This window comes from Priapulus caudatus, unplaced genomic scaffold (assembly GCF_000485595.1).
Source record: "Priapulus caudatus unplaced genomic scaffold, Priapulus_caudatus-5.0.1 Scaffold4, whole genome shotgun sequence".
NCBI classification, from domain to species: domain Eukaryota; kingdom Metazoa; phylum Priapulida; class Priapulimorpha; order Priapulimorphida; family Priapulidae; genus Priapulus; species Priapulus caudatus.
The window spans coordinates 667,559-690,683 of NW_014577065.1; the positions used below are offsets into that span (position 1 = coordinate 667,559).

At 47.6% G+C, this 23,125-nt stretch overlaps 1 protein-coding gene and 1 long non-coding RNA gene across 2 annotated transcripts in view; one reads left to right on the top strand and one right to left on the bottom strand.

The window, feature by feature from the left end:
* The first annotated feature begins 991 nt into the window (after positions 1-991).
* Positions 992-10,035, top strand: LOC106821615. Its single transcript, XR_001395754.1, has 4 exons — positions 992-1,020; positions 1,090-1,097; positions 4,404-4,418; positions 8,359-10,035. It is a non-coding gene; the product is annotated as an uncharacterized LOC106821615 (long non-coding RNA).
* A 4,020-nt stretch (positions 10,036-14,055) lies between these two features.
* The window catches only part of LOC106821309 (calcium/calmodulin-dependent protein kinase type II delta chain-like), a 136,655-nt gene continuing 127,585 nt past the window's right edge, over positions 14,056-23,125 (bottom strand). Inside the window, exons 16-19 of the mRNA XM_014826065.1 lie at positions 19,066-19,141; positions 18,763-18,857; positions 16,138-16,252; positions 14,056-14,182 (exon numbers count right to left, since the gene is read on the bottom strand). Coding sequence (XP_014681551.1) covers positions 14,056-14,182; positions 16,138-16,252; positions 18,763-18,857; positions 19,066-19,141 — 413 coding nt within the window. The remainder of the gene's footprint in view (positions 14,183-16,137; positions 16,253-18,762; positions 18,858-19,065; positions 19,142-23,125) is intronic.

A 23,125-nucleotide genomic window follows, 5' to 3' on the forward strand; every position in this document is an offset into this window, starting at 1 on the left:
CAACAAATACACCACACAAATACACACACACACACACACACACACACCCACACCACACACACACACAAAAGACGCTGCCGCGCGTTGCCGTACTCGAATTAGCACACTTTTGCAAAAACGAAACTCGCAAAACAAACACCCGCAATTCATTCACGAGTCATTGACAACAATACTGTTTAATTAACATTCCTGCATGAATCGACCGCAGACGCAGTTAGGGAAAACCTACACACCGCTACTCTGGGTCCGCGGTATGTCTGCGTAGAGGCCGCTGTTCCTGACACGCATCGTTGCTGTCTGCTGATCAGGTTCTCGCCATACTCTAGCGGTGTAGCGTCACCGTCGCCCAGCTTCGTACTCTCTGCGCGTGTCCGCAATGCTCGCATGCTCGTAGGCGGAAGCGGACAGTGAATGACTGCCAGAAAACTTTATTTACTTAGAAATACTGTAATATATATATTATATATTATATATTATATATATATATAATATATAATATATTATATGTATATTATTTTATATATGTATATGATGTAAATACGATATACGTAACAGGTATAATACGATAATAGTATTAGTATGACACTACACACACACACGCACACACGACGCACGACGACACACACGCATTGCACGCACGCACGCACAGACAATCACAAACACACACACACACGCACACACACATACCAACATATACACCACGCACGCCACACACAGCACGACTTACTCACGTGGCACGGCTGTAAGCGAGCCCCACATGTCCCCCCGCCCGCATCTGTATACTGCGCTCGTTCTTGGTGTCGTCGCTGGCACTGTGATATCCACAACTCTGGATACACTTCGCGTACGTCCAGCTCGTCTTCAGTACACAGGTCCTGCATGTCGACGCATGAACACGCACCTGCTGGTTGTCGACGCATGCGCAAGTCTCAGTACCATCAACGCAGCTGGTAGAGGTGGCACGCGTATACCTGAGAGAGAGAGAGAAAGAGGAGAGAGAGAGAGTGGGAGAGAGAGAGAGTGGGGATGCAGAGAGAGAGAGATGAGAGAGACGAATTTGAGAGAGAGAAGACGAGAGAGGAGTGGGAGGAGAAAGAGTGGGAGAGAAAGACGTGAAGGGAGACGAGAAACGAGAGGGAGAGAGAGAGAGAGTGAAGAAAGAGTGTGGGTGAGAAGAGAGAGAGAGAGGGAGGCCAGAGAGAGAAAGAGAGATGACAGAGAGACAGAGAGAAAGAGAGAGAAGAGAGAGGGAAGGCAGAGCAGAGAAGATGAGAGAACGAGCAGAGAGACAGAGATGAGAGAGCAGAGAGAGAAGAGGAGAAGAGAGAGAGAGAATATGAGAGAGAGACGAGAGAGGAGAGAGAGAGAGATGAGACCGCCCCAGAGCGATGTAGAGAGCAGCAGAGAGAGAACAGAGAAAGAGAAAGAGAGTAAGCTGGAGAGCGAGAAGAAAAAGAGAAAGACAAAGAATTGAGTGAGAAAATTGAGACACGTGACGCGAGATGGAGTGAGAGTGAGAGAGATGAGTGAGTGCGAGAGGAGTGAGTGAGTGCGAGATGAGTGGATGAGTGAGGTGATGAGTGAGAGAGCGAGTTGTAAGAGAGAGATGTCACACAGAGAGACAGAAAGGGCAGAAGAGCAGCTCTGCTCATCCTCCTTAACCCTGTTATCAATTATACTTACGTTCGCAGTCTGTGCACTGCGGTCCAAATTAACAGTTTCGTATGTCCGATGTGCACTTGCACCAACTTTTCACTTGCGCTTGTTCTGGCTTTCGTAGTCCGCGTGTATGCACTTGTATGTGTACGCGATTATTATAATTGTTCTCGGAGGATGTTGTCTCGACGTTAGCGACACTGGCCTGTGATTCTGAAAGACACTGCCGAACTGAATTGCAATGACACAAATTCCCGCTATTAGCGGCCAGCGGAGCAGTACAGGAGCGATGCAAGATGGCCAGCTTGACTTAACTTCACTTGACAAAGTGACGTTAACCAGAGTATATGTGCAGCGCACCTCTACCGCTTTTGATTTTACGGAAACGACAATTCGCGGAGCTAAAGTATATAAGACAGTGTAAGATTAAAAATGTGTAGTTTGGTCGGTGGTGGATAGCTGCGTGTGGTGTGGTGGGGCGATTCTATTGAGCGTTAGTGTTAATAATGACGACCCGGGCTACACTGTTTATCATAAGTAGCTCCCGCCAACGTTGTGTTACCAAAAAGCGTCACTAAAAACACTTTACACAGCTGCCATCAATATTTTACTGACAGTACCTCAGTGATGTACTAAAATTATTGAACCGCATGTTTGTTAAAACACCGGGTACGAATGTGCGCGAAGCGCGTTTGTTAAGAGTGAATAACTTTCGTTGCAAGCTCCTTACTTATTTCACACCTCTCTCCCTCGTATCCGGTTCCGATGCAGTCACAAGGTAGTTGAGTTGATCGGTGTTACGAGGGTAAGGGAACACACGTCCGTGCCTTGCACGGGAATGCCTAGCAATGGGGTACTTCGCTACATTATTGACCTGTGTCGCGGAGAAATTCTTTCATTAAGCTTTAGCCATCCTATGTTCAGTGTAATAGTAGTAGTTAATAATGTGTATAGATGTTTTGTTCTTATTTATATTGTGATTGTATTATTCTATACCTATCGTACTTATGCTATTTACTTGCATAATTCTCATTACTTGGCCGAAAAATATACATCTCGGAGCGTTATAAGTGTGTTGTGTGGGTGTGTTTCTACCTTGATGTACAGTTAACCACAATTCCCAACAAAATGTTGCAATAGCTAAATGATGCTGTTACTACACGCAGGAATTTCTGAATGTATTATTCTCAGTTAAATAATTGTTAATGGATGTGGAGTACGACCGCACACCACATCACACACACACCACACACACACACACGACACACCACACTAACACACACGCCACGCAATCGCACACGCACACGCACACGCACACGCCACACGCGACACGCACCGCCACGCACACGCACACGCACCACGCACAGCACAACGCACACGCACACACACTTACACACACATCACATATATAATATATATTACATTTTTACTAAGTGATTTCTCGCACATTCATGCCATACGAATCTTATCTTTCCAGATATCTATCAGTTCGTTGCCTCTGTGCGTCTATGCCTTTTTTTGGACTAAAGTCGCAGTGCTTCCCGCATGCCTTATAAATCAGGGGGTGTTCGTCGACCCACGCAAAGATTCTTATCTTATCTGCTGCTTATCCGATCCAAAATGCACTTCTCAATTTCATTCTGTAACGACGTGTAATATATGAATGAACTAAATGCCATGAATAAATAAATAAATAAATAAATGAATACATTATCATACACACAAAGCCGCGTAATTAGTAATAATATAGTACTATATGTCGAATATTCACACACATCACAACACACACACCACACGACACCACACACACACACAACACACATCACACACCACGCAGACGCACGGCACGCACGCACACGCACGCACACGCACGCACATCACACACCACAACCACGCACGCACGCACTCACGCCACGCACGCCGCACGCACGCTACGCCACGCATCGCACATACACGCACTCAAGCACGCACTGCGCGCGCGCACGCAACACGCGTCATAACGGTTAAGAATAACTTGATTTAACTCATAGTATAACGTGTAGAAAAACACACACACACACACACAAACAATACCACTCACACCACACACACACATCCACACACACACACACACACACACACACACACACACACACACAATGCACACACACGCATGCACGCACGGCATCGCACGCACGCACACACCACACACACAGACACGCACACACACACACTACTGTGAATATTAGTTGGAATACGAACACGATGTCCACGATAAAGAGATGATCCGCCTCTGACGGGTACGTCGCGAAGTTTGAAGGGCCAAACTTCGTATTGCAATGTTCAGTACATTGACCCCAGCGCCTCGGCGAGTTGTCGTAGCGGTAAAACACCGGCGTCGCCACACCCGCTCCGTCAAAGTACTTCCAGTTCACGCATTCACCTGAAAGAAAAGCGAGAGCCCGCGTTTTTTACGGTTACTATTACGCGTTGTATTATTACTATTACGTATAATTGCTAGTACGTAATAATAGTACGTACTATTGCTATTACTACTACGCCTGAAGACACGCGTCGCCATGGACAGCCGACGTTGCTAAGGCGGTCGCGTCTGTTTGGGGGTCGTGTCTACGGAATGTAGATGATCTATCTCTGCTTCATGTGGGTCCGATGAGATCCTCACTCGGATGCTACTGTTGCACTGCGTTACGTCTTGCTGTGTTAGTAATATGAACTGCGAGAGAGAGATAGAGGGGAGAGGAAACAAGGAGAGAGAGAGAGAAGTAGAGAGAGAGAAGAGAGGTAGGAAGAGAGAGAGAGGAGGAGACGAGAAGAGAGAGAGGACGAGAGAGACAGAGGAGAGAGAAGAGGAAGAGAGGGAGGGAGGGATGAGGAATAGAGAGAGGGAGAGGGGATATGAAAGAGAAAAAAAAAGAGAGAGAGGGAGTAGAGGGACTAGAGAGAGAATCAAGAGAGAGCAGAAAAAGCGAAAAGAACGTATAATAAGAGCGAACGGGCGTGATATGAGCAGAGAAGAAGAAGGAGAGAGAAGACAGACAAAGAGGAGAGAGAGAGACGATCTGAGAGCAGAGAGAGAGAGAGAGAGAAGAAGAGGAGAGGACAGACAGACAAAGAGAGAGGACAGACAGACAAATGTCCTGGTGGGTAATTGTTCTGGTGGGTAATTGTCCTGGTGGGTAATGTTCCTGGTGGGTAATTGTCCTGGTGGGTAATTGTCCTGGTGGGTGATCGTCCTGGTGGGTAATCGTCCGGGTGGGTAATTGTCCTGGTGGGTAATTGTCCGGGGGGTAATTGTCCGGTGGGTAATTGTCCAGTGGGTAGTTGTCCGGATACGGATAGACACGTGTATTATAGATAGGTATTTTTAAAGCAATTACTGACTCTAAATACATCCAAGGAGATGAATATAATTATAGTTGTAATCATATTCCCAACGCAGGCAAATCCTTTCCTGGTCGGATTAAATAGATTAAATATTACGTTTCTGTTTTAGAAGAATGTTGCAACAAAAAAAGTTAAATCACGTATAAATATTTATTACTCGGTGTGTAATTTGCTGTTCAGTTTTTCGGTAATATATAGCGAGTTCATTGATTAGCCAAGTATCAAAATACGCCGCACAGATCAAGATCCATGAAGCTATTCATTATTTTGATGTGGTTTTACTAGGAGCACCTGACGCCAGTATTCAACTCTGTACTTTTTGCTCTGATATCGTTTCCTACATACATACAGTGACATTACATACATGTACGAACGCATGTACGCACTCACACACGCAAGCACGCACACACGAACGCACGCACACACGAACGCACGCACACACGTAAGTACGCATCGACGTACGCATGGACGTTGGTACACGTACGCATAACCGCAGGTATGCACGCATGTACGCGCGCACACACGCACGTACGCGCGCATGCACGTACTCACGCATGCACGTACGCACGTACGCACACACGCACGTACGTACACACGTACGCACGCACGTACGCACGCACATACACACGCACGTACGCGCGCACGCACGCACGCATACACGCACGCACGCATACACGCACGCATACACGCACGTACACACGTACGTATGCACGCGCATGATCGCACGCCCACACGCAAACACAAACGGTACACGCAATCCGTACGCGCATATTACTAACAAAGAGACGACGTTTAAAAAAAAGGACCCGTCTATTCTATCAATTTTTTTTCTAAAACTAAACTATGCATAAGCGCCATGCACGCGGCCTTGTGTTTATTCGCTAGGCCAGCGTTTTCTTAAGCCTAGGACACACTGCGCGATTTTCTACGCTGGCCGCTTCCGATCGATAAATACGGTACCGGGTCCGCGCGGTGTGTCCGGTCTCACGGCAGCGTAGTTGAATATTTCCGCCCGGTTTTTCGACCCGGCACCGTATTTATCGATCGGCGGATCGCAAGTGGCCAGCGTAGAAAATCGCACACGCTCTTGATAATAATTATACGCTCTCCTATGACACTATTTGTCATAGGAAGATTCTTCATATGACAAATATTGGCGAGTCAACTTCGTTCCGCTTTACAGCTGAAATTCACTGCTTGCGTTCATAATAGCGCTCCTAAACTCCTATGATGCGCACAACACATGCAACAATATTTGTCATAGGAAGAATCTTCCTATGACAAATAGTGTCATAGGAAAGCGTATAATTATGCGCATGTCGTATTTGTCATAGATGCTAGCAAAACAGGCTGGATTGTCACATGAAACGCCACTCAGAGATATTTATTTGAGCGCTGTCGCGATCTCTTCCCTCCTATACCTACGCGCACAGGCACTTGGAACGTCTCAATAAAAAAAGGTAAATAAACACGAAATGTATTTACTACCAAAGTCTTAATGTTTCTCTACTCTATTTCGCCTATAATCACCTGTAAATGCCGGTCAAATGCTCATCTGCAACACACAAGTACACCGCACGCTAGCTGCTGCACACAGACACATAAATATATTATAGTCATGAATATATATTTATGTGTCAGTGTGCAGCAGCTAGCGTGTTGCAGATGAGCATTTGGACGGCATTTACAGCAAATTGACGCCAATAATAGGTGAAAGCGAGTAGAGAAACATTAAGACTTTGGTAGTAAATAGATTTCGTATTTATTTAGCATTATATTTTATTGAAACGCTCCAAGTGCCTGTACCTACGCCCACCATCTATCCTGTCCCTTTCCTCCGCTCCTCCTACCTGCTCTTCTAGCTTCACCTCTCGTTTACCCACATTACCATTCACCAAGTTTCCTTCATCTTTCTATACCACCAACCTTCTCACCTACTTCGCCTATACCCGTTACCTACCTTCACTGACTTCATCCCTGTCATTTTCCTTATCACCCATAACTTCCCAGTTTCTACCCCTTCATTTCACTTCTACTTTTGCCCTAGCTTTCATACCGAGCAGTTTCTTTTATATATTGCTTGCGCATGAATGCATGGTGCTTTTAAAGTGGCATTTTTTAACTGGATGACTCTTAATTAGAACAGTAGAGAAAGCCAGACACCTACTTATAATTATAATAGTCTTGATATGAATGAATATGAATAATAATGAATAAGATTGACATTTTACGCAAGAAGCCCGTATTACAGTTTCATACCACAGTATCCGATGAAACAAATAGTATCTGGCAAAATTATTTATATACATATAAGGGGCAAACGCTTCACACGTTGTCAAGTGCGGCAGTACATACACGTACACCAACATGTGAACCACGTTTCATTTGAGGTCATAACGGCCCCAATCACCACTAAGAGAACAAATTGCCGCAATGTACGCGTATGTGTGTGTGCGCGCGTGTGTGCAATCTGTCGACATAGTCGTCTACGTCACTTCATAATTAAATACCCGTCCAATCGTTCGCTATTCACCCATTCAACTAAAGTACCCAAATACAACAAGACGAGTCAAATTCACTGTTGTTTTTACATTTATTCAGTTCAATAAATGAAATATAACTTAGGTATATACGAATAAAATTGTAAAAGCACAACTATATGACTATATATATTAATTCAACAGTGCGGGCGCCCCGACTTCACAAGGGTCTACGCGTGATATGTTACCCATATTGTTCAAGATATCTACCATTAACGTCGAATACCGGTACGCTGTTTTTTTGTCTCTCACAAAAGGCATCATCATGATTAATGTGCGCCGCCAGATGGCTCCGCGTGCGTATCGCTTACGCATTGCTGCATTAACCACCAACGTTGGACATTGTGTCGGATCGGAGAGAAGGAGGAGGAGGAGGAGGAGGAGGAGGAGGAGGGATGGGTGATGCTGCCGTGTGCGTTGTTGGTACTACATGCAGAGGAGACACGCGGCGCGCGACATCGCGGCCGCCGCAGAATCTGTTTCACTTCATGAAGCGAATTGTGATTAATTGCCGACGAGGCGAAGCACGTCACCGGGCGAACAAGCTGTTCGCGATTACGCCTGCTTCACTCTCGCCACCAACGACGAACCGCCCGCGAAACAATATGTCGCACAGACACACACACGCGCGCGCACGTACGAACAAACAAACAAACAAGCACGCACGCACGCACGCACGCGCGCACACATCATCCGCGTAATATGTCACGTGACACCCGAGCATAAGAAACGCTTACGGGAGGGAGAAAGAGTGGCGGAGAGAGCCAGAGAGGGGGAGAGAGAGAGAGAGAGAGAGCGCGAGATGACGGGTGGCAGGCCCGCCGTGGTAGAAGGCCCACACAGTCGCCACAGACCACCGCCCAAGAACAGCGCGTGTATATGATACCAGCATCGTACGGACGTAACTGACACAAATTGAATCGACATTGAATCACTTTTTAATGAAGACAAAGGTGACGGCGCGAAGTTGCCGTCGCCAGTGTGCGCTAAACCGTCTCAAGAATGTTAAGCGCAAGCACGTGCCCCTGCCTGCACGTCGCTTTAAGACTAATAACGCCACGACACAGCGGGGTGGCGGCGGCAACGGAGCGAGAGAAAGAGAGAGAGAGAGAGAGAGAGAGAGAGAGAAAGGGGGAGAGGCGAGAGGCGGAGAGGAGCGCACCTAGTCGAAAGCAAAATTCGACAATTTCTTTCTTCCTGTGTATCGTACGCGCTGTGCATGCGCAAGAAAACACGCGAATTCACCTAAAATCAATATGTAGTAGGACCCGACTATTCAAACACATCTCAAAATATAAACTAACATATCTAACGCACTAGTCAATGATTATCGGTCGCCAACGATTACCGGGCGCGAAATACGCCCTATCCGCCGAGAAATACCGGGTCACGCCTCTCTGTAATTGGACGCCATGTTTGCGTCAGGTATGCCGGTCATACAGGACAGGTCTGAGCAAACATGGCGGGAACAACCGATGACCTGACGTCATTAAATAGGCGACAAAACGCATTAAGAATTACTTGAAAACGTCGATAGAGGCTACGGCGATAGTCCGTACCTGCCATAAATCGACCGCGAATCAACGTGAAGGGTCCGTGGGTCGGGCGGGTGTAGAGTGAGGGTGGGGTTACGCTAATTAACGTCTACGGAGGGAACAACAGTCGTATCCAGGCAGCTTTGTATATACAATCATACACAGTGCTTCACAGTAGCGTTGAGCCATAATTCAATTACATTATTCATGATCAAAGGACAATACTTTAGATTGTTGCGTACGCGCGCCCGCGGACACGCAAACTCGCACTCTCCACGTAAATGCTGCAAAACATGCTGCCGTAGGAGAAAACGCCGAGCCAACGAGATCGCCAGCTGCTAATGCGCTCTCGCATCGCCAGCGATTCTCGCTCTCTCCATCAGCCACCGTCCTGCCACGCCACCTATAGAATCCATCTCGTAGCGGAAATTCCGCACGCAATAGCGACAAAAATTCTCAAAAGCCAAACAACGCGAACGCAACGCCACCTGTAGGCGCTTTTGAAGCGCGACGAAAAAATAGGCGCCGATCGAAAACAGCGCAAACGTGTGACCTTCCAACACGTGCCAATCGTCAAGCGGTGCCGACGCGCCTACAGGACAGCGCGTGACGTCCGCCGCCGTGCCGACACGCGTCGCGGCGCGCTGACACCGCAGTCGAATGCCTCCCGAATTGGGAGTAAATTCGCATGGGAATAAATAAGGAATACTCGGCGGCGTTCGGAAATCCCGGCAATCATGACACTCGTGGCCAGCGCACGCAAACTGCATTCCGACACAACGAACAACAGTCTACCCATGACAGATACCAATGATGAAGATGCGAAGCAAAACCAAAGCATGTAAGGCAGGAGATATATATATATATGAGAGAGAGAGAGAGAGAGAGAGAGAGAGAGAGAGAGAGAGAGAGAGAGAGAGAGAGAGAGAGAGAGAGAAAGCGAGAGAGAGAGAGAGAGAGAGAGAGAGAGAGAGAGAGAGAGAGAGAGAGAGAGAGAGAGAGAGAGAGAGAGAGAGAGAGAGCAAATGTATGCAATATGACATTACCTACCAAACGTCAGAACAACCTCTCTTCGACATTTGCTGACATTATGCGGATGTGAGAACGAGAGCCACCAAATTCACGTGAATCCTGTGATTATGATTTTATATTTCCGACTTAAGTTCAACTCAACATAACTTCTTGATGGCCTACAGTCGCAAAGGAGCCGGGGAAACAGGACAGACGTCCCCGAATGGTGAACCACCAACACACCAATGCCAGCGACTAGGCCTTACAACTTACAGCTAGGCCTTGTCCGGCACAACGACCTTACCGTGCGGACTAGCAACGTAGTTTAGCGCACCAAAAATTCATCATTGATCGTCAAAACGCAAAATGCAACTCGGCCGAGAAACAAGCAATACTGCTACTGCAACCATCCCGTACATAGCTGCCACCTCGTCTCCGACTATCGGCATTCAAAAAACAAAAGACGCCCACTACCGGCGTCGCCACAGCATTCCGTGTGCGTGTCGATTTCTCACAAGAATCCGCTGCCGCGCATGCGCGGGGACTCGTATACATATTAAACACGTCTCCCGTGAGAACACTTAGATACTATAACAAGCAAATACGGTCGAATATTATTCAAAAAATGCAATTACAGTCTTATATACAGAACATAAAACCGTAACTGTCCGCTACACGGTCACCAAAACAAAACGAAGAGCACACACGCAATCACACAGTGTTCTTAATACTCTTAGAGATATAAAGATTCAAAATATGCACACTGACTATAACAGGCTAAATTCTGGCACACCCTGTGCTGCCGTGAGTCGGGCGACAGGCGACACCGTCAGTGACCCCAGCGTCCATGACCTCACTCATTCTGGCAGGCTTTCTACAAAGAACTCACTCGGCTAAAAGCTGCTCCGACGCGTCGTAATATGATAAAAACCGTACGATTCAAAGTTACAATGAAATCTTAGGATAGGTAACGCCGCCCGGCGGGATGGGGGAGAGGTGGGGGTGACGGAAGGGAAGGGTACGCCTACACACGGCTTCATAAATTACAGACGAAAATCGAGAGATAGACGCGTGCACTGCACCGCCACCTGGTGTACGCGGCCGCAACCCTCGCCGCACAGAATGCAAGTGCCGAGCGCAGGTACAGCAACCCGCAGAAGAACAGATCGTGGCGCCACCTGGCGCCAGAAACGTCGGCACGCAGGCGCGGGAAACCGCGAGAGGCAGCGCAGCTCTGCGGCCGCCGGTCGGTCATCGCCAGGAGGCGCTCACGGCACCGCGGGCGTCGCAGGCCACCACCATCGCCCCACCCCACGTCCGACAACCGTCGCAATAGCAGTTACGCGGCAGACGGGGGTCGGGCGAGTCACCGCCGCCGCCGCCGCCGCCGCACGGTACCGTCGAACGTTGGAAGTACTCTTATGATCACTGGAAGTGTGTGCCGGCGACGGACGCGCCGCGCGGCATGGCAGTGACGCGGGTCGTCCTCGCGCAGTAGCGGACAGCGCCTACCGATTCAGTGTGAGCTGAGGGGCGGCGGTGGCGCCCCCTGCTGAAGTGCGTGCTCGGGATTCCTCCGCCGCTCCTCTGCTCACACCGCGCCGCCGAACATGCCAATAAATACAATAAATACTACATAGGAACCAGTAAATTACACATAATCTTACAGTACAACGATGAGAATAAATTTTCAAATGATACCCGAGATGGACTGACACCGGCACGCTTGCTTTTACTAGAGCCCAACGAGCTCCGACTAATACTGCTCACTTAGCAATCGTGTCGGTCGCAGTCTATTGCGAATGTAAAGATATTTCACTGTTTAATATTTCTTAACTAGACTTGTGAAAATGCATGCTATATATAGTATGAAACGACAAGCGAGTCGTGCTACTCAAAACTTGAGCAAAATATAGCAAGAGCACAGCACTCAAAATAACCAATAACCAGAAGCACATTTTCACATTCATTTGCTCGTATCTCAGGGTGCCTTTTAAACGCAGCAGGCTTTGCCAGGTACGGATACCGCTACCGCTACCGCTACCGGTACATCCTCAACACCTAAAGATAGTGAAAATGGAGTCTCTTCGTCAGGTAAGGTTTACCACGTGACACCGCGTGTTGGGGGAACAGGAATTGCTGTCATGCACATCCAGCTGCCGCTGCTGCTGCTTTTACTGCTACTGCTACGGCTGCTGGCTCCTGCTGCAAATAATGGCACCTAACAATGTGCTTGTGTCACATCCAATTACGACATGCAGTAATTTACAAGCCTCCATTTGAAACTAAAAATGCAACTACGTATACACATCACGAGTTCATCCATATTATACATGTAGCGAGTTGATCACCTTTGAGATAAAAAGCCTTTGCGTGCAAGGGATAATAAACAGACAGCCACCCTGTGCCAGCTCTCAGTTGCATAGGCGCACCCTCTAGTGGCCAAAAACAAGCGAAGAAATACCTCGGATTTTTATATTGCACAATATGACTTACATCAACACAACTAAAACACGCGCGAGTTGAATAAATACTACGAGCATACGATAAATACATTAAAAACCTTTCTGCTTTTATAAATAGACTCTTCTATGAAAGAAAATGGCCCAGGTTGTGTAAGCGCACTAAAATCATCAAATGGATAAATAAACACGGAGATCAAGCTAGGGAGAGCTTGCGCCGTAGATCACGAAACGTGACCGACGCAAATCGTTGCGGCGAGCAAAAGTGCGCGAGCATAGAGGGCGCTAGGATGCAGATATATATAGCGCAGTGGTGCCACGCTTGCCCGGAGGATTGGAGGACACCCACTCGACGCGATCATGGCATCGTATAAGCAGACGCGAACAATGTCGAAACGACAGCAGGACAAGTCTCCATGCAAACGTCGTCACCAGGGGGAGGCATGCGGCCACATCTCGCCCCGGATACCGGCGTTTGAGAGCAGCACACCGGAGCCACAGCGACCCAAGACGACTAGAAGCACGAAAGACAGCTGTCCTGTACAGCAGCTCTAGGAACCAGAGACACCTGGTGTGCGCTACAACCATGGGGACCAGAGACACCTGGTGTGCGCTACAACCATAGGGACCAGAGACACCTGGTGTGTTTTGTAGCCACACTATCTGTTCCCATGCCACTTCACAGTGGGTTGAACTCTGAGCCTACGAACACACTGCAGTGACACGCCTGCTCTCACGACAACTACTCCTGCTGCCACCACCTGCTACAACTATTGGCAGAGGTGAGCGCCGGCATGACACAAGCACCAGCGAGGCCATTACTGACTGACACAGCCGAGCAGAGTGTGCTCCTGCATAGTGCACAGCCGAGCGCGTGCGCTCCTGTGTCACTCGGAGATGACGCTAGCTCAGTTGCTGCAGCATGGCGTCTCGCTGGCCCTCCACTCCAGGCGCGGGCACGCCGCGGTAACGCAGTCTGCCGTGACACGCGCTCGCCATTCAAATCGCGGGAGGTAACGATCTCCAAACACACCCGCCCTGCTTCCTCGCCGGGAACTCGCGAGACGCCGCACGCACGAAGCACGCTGCGCGCCTCGGCTGCGACCTTTCGCGACCGAGCGAGCGGGCGTCGAGACGTTCCGTCTCGCGAACTCCGGTCTCCTCGGAGACCCCCTTCCCGCGGGACGCAGGAGCGGCGTCCGGTCCACGCGGGCCTCTGCTCATTTACAGTAAACAATGCGCCTGCGCATGGCGTTCGCGGAAACGTTAATACAAAAACCCCGCGTGTACGCACGCTCGGTGGGCGACAAAAACACGTAACGTTTAAAGGTGAGACTTGGTTGCGCTGCGTCGGTCTGCGACGACGCCCTGTCGGGTGCCTGAGCGGTGCAAAACTGCTCGCGGCGCCCTCTACGGCGCGCAGGAGGAGGGGGTCACGTGGGCCGCTGCGGGGGGGAAAGAGTAGAACTACTTCGGGCCCCAGCACGGAGGCGGTTTCCTGAGCGATGAAAGTGTACGTTCTGCCACTTGCCATTCCTTGCCGCGTTCCAGAGCGCTGTGTTTCCTCAGACTGCTGCGTGATCGGTACGCGTTCCTGCAAGTACGAGCAGAAAGCCATGATTTTAACCACGCAGCACCGTGTGCCTACCACCATCTCCCACTCTATCGGCCTAAAATTCTGTTCGCACTCCTTACCTATACGCTGACGGTGGCACTGCACCACAACCAACAACTTAACTCCATTATCTAACTATCACTGGACAGAAATATATTTCATAGGTCAACTATGATGGCAGGATATTTCAAATTTCCAAATTAGATATGATGCTTACTGTGAAAGATTTTAATTTGCATACATCAGCATGTGTTCATTGTGAGAAAATATGAGAACTGTTCGTACGATGTGGATGAGGAGAGTGGATGCGACGTGAATTAGATAGGATTGGAAGTGCAAGTGCAAACGCAACACAGAATTAGGGAGGAAACGTGTTTAGGCTCATGTACGCGGAGGGAAGACAGGTGGTAAGCAGGAACGTGCTATGGCATGTACGGGAGGGACCACAAGGAACGGTAGCAGGAACGTGTAGGGATGTACGGGAAGGGCAAGGGCCACATGGTTCAGCAGAACGTGTAGGATGTACGGAGGCGAAGCACACGGTAGCATCGAAACGTGTTCAAGGCATGGTACGGGATGGGTAAGGCATCAGGTAGCAGGAACGATGTAGGGAGTAGGGAGGAAGCTAACAGGTAGCAGGAACGTGTTAGGGATGACGGAGGGAAGCACAGGTAGCAGGAAGCGTGTAGGGATGTGCGAAGGTGGATGAAGCCACAGGTAGCAGAAACGTGTAGGGATGCTACTGGGAGGGAAGCACGGGTAGCAGGATACGTGTATGGATGTACGGTTGAGGAAGCACAGGTTAGCAGGAACGCTTGTAGGGAATGTACGGAGGCGAAGCACAGGTAGCAGGAACGTGTAGGGATGTACGGGATGGGAAGCACAGTAGCAGGAACGTGTAGGGTATGTACGGAAGAGGAAGACACAGTGCAGGAACCGTGTAGGGATGTACGGGAGGCATGCCTAGCAGGTAGCAGGACACGTGTAGGGATGTACGGGAGCAGCAAGCACAAGGTAGCAGGAACGTGTAGGCATGATACGGAGAGGATGAAGACAGGTAGCCAGGAACTGTAGGGTATGTACGGGAGGGAAGCACAGGTAGGGCAGGAACGTGTAGCGGATGTAGGAGAGGGAGCACCAGTAGCAGGAACGTGTAGGGATGTACGGCGGGAAGCACAGGTTAGGCAGGAACGTGTAGGGATGTAGCGGGAGCAGAGCACAGGTAGCAGGAACGTGTAGGGATGTATCGAGATGGGAAAGCGACAGGTAGGCAGGAACATGTAGGCGATGTACGGATGGGAAAGCAGCGGTAGCAGGAACGTGTAGGGTATGTACGGCGAGGGAAGCACAGTGTAGGCAGGAACGTGTAGGATTTTGTACGGAGGCAAGCACAGGTAGCAAGGAAGCGTGCAGGGGATTGTACGGGGGCTAAGCACAGAGGACGGGAACGTGTAGGGATGTACGGAGGGAAGCACAGGTAGTTGCAGGAACGTGTAGGGATGTACGGGAGGAAGACAGTAACAGGAACGTGTAGGCATGTACGGGAGGGAAGCACAGGTAGCAGGAACGTGTAGGGATGTACGGGAGGGAAGCACAGGTAGCAGGAACGTGTAGGCATGTACGGGAGGAAAGCACGGGTAGCAGGAACGTGTACGGATGTACGGGAGGGAAGCACAGGTAGCAGGAACGTGTAGGGATGTACGGGAGGCAAGCACAGGTAGCAGGAACGTGTAGGGATGTACGGGAGGGAAGCACAGGTAGCAGGAACGTGTAGGGATGTACGGGAGGGAAGCACAGGTAGCAGGAACGTGTAGGGATGTACGGGAGGCAAGCACAGGTAGCAGGAACGTGTAGGGATGTACGAGAGGGAAGGACAGGTAGCAGGAACGTATGATAGGCAAGCCCAGGTAGGAGAAAAGCGCAGGTGTACTCACTTGTCGACGAACTGCGTGAGTCTGATGTAGGCGACGCAGGCAGCATCGTCACCGAGCAGATGCACGTGAGGATTCAGCAACGTCGTGTTCATCGCCTTGCTGTTCTTACCTAGAACTGCAACAGCACACAATGTGACAAAGTCACGACGTAACAACAAGGCAATGTCACAAACATTTGTCATGTGAGGGCGCCTAGGTATTATAATAGGAATACAGAATGAGGTGACACTAGGTGACAAACGAGAAGTGGCGTGACAATGTGATTCTCACACACATACGTGACATAGGATGGTGCCAGGGAAATGACAAAGAAGCTGTAGTGTAACAATATCGACCAATGTCACACACACATGACACGGGAGGGTGCCAGAGAAAAATGACAAACAGAACAGGAATGTTATCGTCACACACACACACACGTGACACAGGAAGATGACAAATGAGCAGTAACAGACTCAATATCATCGTTACACACACGTGGCAGATGAGGGCACCTGGGAAATGGTAAACGAGGAGTAGCATCACAACATCGTAATCACGCACGTACGTTCTCAGGAGAGTAGCTAATGCCACGTCTCGGTTGTGTTCTGGGAGGTGGGCACTATATAACAGCCACCAGTACATATTACAGCTCCAGTTTATCACAGCAGTCTCGAATATTAATCGATCCGTGCATCATCCGAAAATAATTGAATCCGAGATCATAAATGATAGCCAAAGCATGTGAACATTGTGCCTACTACAGCCAGCCCAACATAGACTGCTTAATCAAGCTTGTTTCCAGTACCTTCCACTGAAAGCCTTGTAATATCTATTAGCATTGCTGCTCACGCTTCACCAGCCTAACTTCACAAATATTTAAAACGGATAAACCTCGGAACGAAAAGCCTATATAGACCTACTGTGAGCACACTTGCAGTGTGCAAACATCACGAAATGTTCTCATTGAGCCAGAGAAGTGGTACAAACATTGGGATTTTCAAAATTACGTCTATGTTGTTATGTCGCAGCTAGCAGTAAGCCCTCCGCTAGCGCAAACAGTTCCTGGAACGAAAACACTATAATATTTGTTTCCTGATTTCATAAGTAATATAGATAATGATATGATTTCAACAAATTTCAAAATTTTATAGTGAATAAACATATAATAATGAATTATAACTTGTTTTATCACAGAAAGAACTGTTAACGATCGCTCCGCTGTGTCACGGAAGTGTAAACATCACCGTGGTGCTACTTTCGTAAGAGAAGTAATTTCGTTTCGATTTTGAGAAGAAATGTTATGAAAGTAGCAATACAAATGAGTTCTAGCAAATTTTTGCAACATAGACGAGCTCACAGTACGTCTATATATGCATTTAGCTGCGACGTTAAGCAACTTTAACGATAGAAATGTGTTTACTTGGCATTCTATTCCATTATTTGTGATCTTTAAAACAAGTCTATGATCACTAACCATATCTTTATTGTAATCCTATCCATAGATAGATTATATATAGAAATATATAAAATTATTATAGAATTATGAATTCTGATAGTATAAAAAAATCTCCTAAAAGCTTATCTATTGCTGTTTTGTTCACTTATCACACTACAGAAATTTCACATTTCCACTTGTTACTCTCAGCGTAATAGGTACCGGTGGTTGTTATATGGCGCCCACCGCTCAGAGAAGGTGACTGCCATTGACCATATAATGTATCTACATTTCTCTGGTGGCAACTGCCCCCCCCCCCTGGTTCTGAAATGAACACGGACTTCTGGTGCTAATTGTATAAGCCATAATATGCCACACTGAAACTGGAAAAATGGCAGTAAAATGTAAGAAGGAATACCACTTGCTGCAACGAACAGAACATACTAGGGAACTGATAATTAACAGTGTAAGAATAATCCCCACATACCAGAACAGAACAGAGAGAGAGTGTCTGGACAAACTGTTGCACAGTAAAAAGGAAGTCACACCAGAATGTACACAGAGTTGATATGCATTGAGCAGGGTTAATAAACAGAACCACCAACAGATGGAGCCAGTATCTGCACAGAAACATTAAGGGTGGCATACAACAGCTAGTAGCCTTCCATAAATTGTTCACCTGCACCATTTCCCTTCTGGAGAAGGCACTCTTTTTTGGATTTTTTGCAGTAAACCTCCAAACTAGAGTACCCTAATTTCTATAAATGCACGCAAGGTATATGCTTTGCGGATGTCTACAAGGCATTAGAAGTAAGATTGGTCTTGTCGTGTAATTGTGCCATTCCGTCAAGTGGCGTAGGCATGGTGACCGGTCGGCCATTTTTGTGTTTGAAACGAAATCCGACTACTTTGAAGAAATGTGCTTCATTTAGCTGACAAATGTTTTGCGTAGAGTACAGACCTTAAATCTGTGGTTATTTAGCATGAATAAAGTGTATGTTGTGTATGCGAGGAAACTCTCTGAGTATTTGTAATTAATTTCTGTTCGATACTGATTCAGGCTTGCTGCCTAAGGACGCCATCTACTGCTGTACAACACCTTAAATTGCATTGATACCTTTCACACCTTCTCCTAAAGAAACAAGCAGCACTAAGTAAGATTGCACGAGCTTGCCATATCGTATTGAAGACTAGTAATGGAACCATACCAAAGTCGAAATAGAACTTGTGGAAGTCCATCCCTTCGACTAGGTGACCCAGTGCCTCCGGTTGAAATGAAGTCAAATTGGGGTCACATATTTTTCTGCATAAAAAAAGTCAATATCAGTGCAATGCTCCGGAGAGTTTCTACGGAGTATGCTTAAAGCGATCATTAACACAGGGAATTCCCATGTAAGGCGGCCATATTGCATTCTATGTATAACGGGCATCTTTGTAGTTGTTTTATAACAGGGTGGGTGCCTGCGGGGGGTGATCGCACCATACAAGTCCAGCACACCGACAAAACTTACGTGTAAGCCTCGTAGGCTCCGGTCGCAATGGAATGCAGCAGCTGTTCAGTCATCTTGATGATCTCTTGTTTCCGAGCTGCGACGCAAGCAAACACACCAAGGATTAACCGCAGAAGTCACAAAGTCAATCACAGTGATGCGCGCGACACGAGGGCGATCGAACACGCATCAGCAAATTTAGCGTTTTTGATCACAATTCACAATACACACACCACACGCTCGTGTCGATAACGATGTGCTTGCTGCCCGTAGAAATTTTACACGCAGACCTAATGTAAAACTACTGCAAACAGTTTCCTACAACATAATCACAGAATACGTGCAATTATAATGCCATCTACGCCATTAGATGCGTCACGTTAAGCTCTCAAGTAACTTCTCATGCGAGACTAAACCATTCAAATTTAGACACGTACTTATAAACATAATAATAGATGCACACAACGATTAGCACCAACGCTACGTCGGTCTTCGGATATATCCAACGCCTTTTTCAAATTTGCAAAGCTCTGGTGTTAGCCGAGCTGAGACAAGACAGTGGCAGCAGTTACTAGACTCAGAGCCAGCAATGTGGACACAGTGCATATCAGTGCTCATTCGTCTTTCGAAGTCGGACGTCGCTTAGACTCGGATATATCACTTCCAAGTGCAACTACTAGTTTATCTTTCGGCGTGCTTTCGCGATCCTCCGCGTGAGATGTGGAGATTAAACAAGCTCGCGAGACTATATAGTAAGTCATGCTGGAAGCGAAACAAGGCAAACTACTACTAGCGGAAGCAGGAAAGCATGTACACTAGCTACAGTTGTACAGCAATCAATACGGATTTGGAGCAAAAACCATTCCAAAGTGATTAAAAAACAAACTGTCAAGTAGTTTATCTATATACACGAGTACGTTGTGTGCGCGCGTGCGTGCTCGCCTGTACGCGTGCATGTGCGTAAGTGTATGCGTGCTCTGGATCTAATGTGCGCGCGTGCGTGCATGCGCTTACTAGTATATTCACACGTAGTGTGCGTGCATGCCGTGTGTAGGTGCGTGTATGCATGTGCATATTTGCGTGCGTGCGTGTTTGCCTACATATGTATGCATGTCCGGTGTATGTGTGTGCGCATGGCAAGGCCTCCACGAAAAGTCGTTTGTTTAACGAATTAGTCACACAAAGTCAAGGTGCGCATAAATGCGAAAAACATTACGCTTGCCATTCAGACTCTGAGACATTTTCCTCATTTTACCTACTGTAAAATAAGAAAAACGCCGCAGTGATGCCCTGAGCATCTACGAGACAAGCTGACGTAATCATTTTGCAAACTCGCACACATCGAAACGTGATTCGTTGGTGCCACAATTCGTTGAGTAACAATTTTGTCGCCACTTATGCCGGTGACATAAACAGTGTGAAGGCACACGCGTAGCGTCCACCACCTTCGTCACCATGGATATAATACTTGCCGCGACAGAGACAATGCTCGCCACGGAGATAATATTCTTCGCAGTGAAGACAATGCTCGTTGCCACAGTGACAACGCTTGTCGCTACAAAGACAATGCTCGTTGCCACAGTGACAACACTTGTCGCTACAAAGACAATGCTTGTTGCCACAGTAACAACGCTTGTCGCTACAAAGACAATGCTCGTTGCCACAGTGACAACTGCTTGTCGCTACAAAGACAATGTCGTTTGCCAGCAGAGACAACGCTTTGTCGCTACAAAGACAATGCTCGTTTGCCACAGAGACAACGCTTGTCGCTACACAAGACAATGCTCGTTGCCACAGTGACAACACTTGTCGCTACAAAGACAATGCTCGTGCCACAGTAACAACGCTTGTCGCTACAAAAGACCAATGCTCGTTGCCCAGAGACAACGCTTGTCGTACTACAAAGACAATGCTGGTTGCCACAGAGACAACGCTTGTCGGCTACAAAGACAATGCTCGTTGCCACAGTGACAATGCTTGTACGCTACAGAGATAACATTCTCGTAGTGAAGACAACAATCGTTTGCCACAGTGACAACGCTTGTCGCTACGGAGGTAATATCTTTGCATTGTGTGAAAACAACAATCTTGCCACAGCGACAACGCTTGTCGCTATGGAGATAATATTCTTCTTAGTGGAGACAACAATCTTTGCCACAGTGATAACGCTTGTCGCTACAAAGACAATGCTCGTTGCCACAGTGACAACGCTTGTCGCTACGGAGATAATATTCTTCGTAGTGAAGACAACAATCATTGCCACAGCGACAACGCTTGTCGCTACAGAGATAATATTCTTCGTAGTGAAGACAACAATCATTGTCAGCAGTGATAACGCTTGTCGCTACAAAGACAATGCTCGTTGCCACAGTTTGACAACCAGCTTGTCGCTACGGAGATAACATTCTTCGTAGTGAAGACAATGCTCGTTGCCACAGTGACAATGCTTGTCGCTATAGAGATAATATTCTTCGTAGTGAAGACAACAATCGTTGCCACAGTGACAACGCTTGTTGCTACGGAGATAACATTCTTCGCAGTGAAGACAATGCTCGTTGCCACAGTGACAACGCTTGTCGCTACAGAGATAATATTCTTCGCAGTGAAGACAATGCTCGTTGCCACAGTGACAATGCTTGTCGCTACAGAGATAAATATCTTCATGTAGTGAAAGACAATGCTCGTTGCCACAGCGACAACGCCTTGTCGCTACGGAGATAATTATTCTTCGCTGTGAAGACAACAATCGTATACCAACAGTGACAATGCTTGTTGCTACGGAGATAATACTTCTTAGTGCGAGACAATGCTCGTTCCACATGACACGCTCTCGCTCACAAAAGACAATGCTTGTCACTACAGAAAGACAATGCCTGTTGCTACGCGAAGACAAATTGCTCATCGCAGAAGAGACGATGCAGCGTATGGCAGAGATGCATACACATATTTGAAAGGCAATCTTTGTAGTTTGCTGGCCACAAATTACTAGTTGCGAAGGGTCACGTAGTTGACCCGAGTTTGCTTAGGGCCGGTCGCAGCATGCCCCGGGAAAATATTTTGATTTCTGAGAATGAATTTCGCTGGGCATTCTGGGGCTAAAAAATGACAATAAATTGACTTTTTTTTTTCGATTACAGTGAAATTCGGAGTTTTGAAATACAAACTGGTGCGCAAAAGGGAAATAGAAATTCGTATAAAATACGGTAACAATCGTAAGTGTTTTGGCATCTCTGACGTTGGCCACACGCAACCCGGTGATGATCGAGCGAAAATGGCACAGTCGCCCGACGCATAGGTAATTTCAGCGAGGATCATTTACGCGGGCAGCTGCGCGACGAAGATTTCACGACTTCCAATCTGCCCCCTGGCCCACCGGCAACGCCCCGCATTCGCTGATTAATACCCTCCCCGCAGGCGCAGCGACCTCGCCACTAGAACAATTATCGCGAATAAATAAGCGCCATTGATATGCAATGTTGATCGATCTTAAGAAGTAACTGGCACCTTGTGTAGTAATAAGTACACTTAGCCGCTTATAGCCAAACGGCGTATTAGTTTGGCCAATTATCAGTTCTGGTTACATAAGAAAATGTCTAATTGAAATCGCCGCAGTCCACAAATCAGATTGTTTACAGGTTTCAAACGGCCGCTGCGCGGCGAAAGCGCGTGTGATACAGGATTTATAGTGCAGGCGTGGACAGTTTTCGCACGCAATGCTCCGGCCGAACGCAATGCTATCATCAGTGATGTTCGTAAAACATGGACGCGTCGTGATAAGGAATCTTTTTGTCAGGGCTGTCCCAGTGCGTCCGTGATTCAGTAGCGTGTGTTTACATTATTCCATGTTTAAGTCCGTGCCGATGGTTACAACGAGCAACCGCTGACCACGCTCCGTTTCATCTGGCGTCCAAAACATAAGGGCCGCACAAATGGTTACTTCATCGCTTGACTCCTGGATGCATTTACGGCCACGAAATGATACGTTGATACATAGCAACAACCGATTTCAAGTCTTGTTTGTAATGTAAACCAGCAGTGATATGACAAACTAAATACGCTGTTTGGCACTATAAGGTAAAAT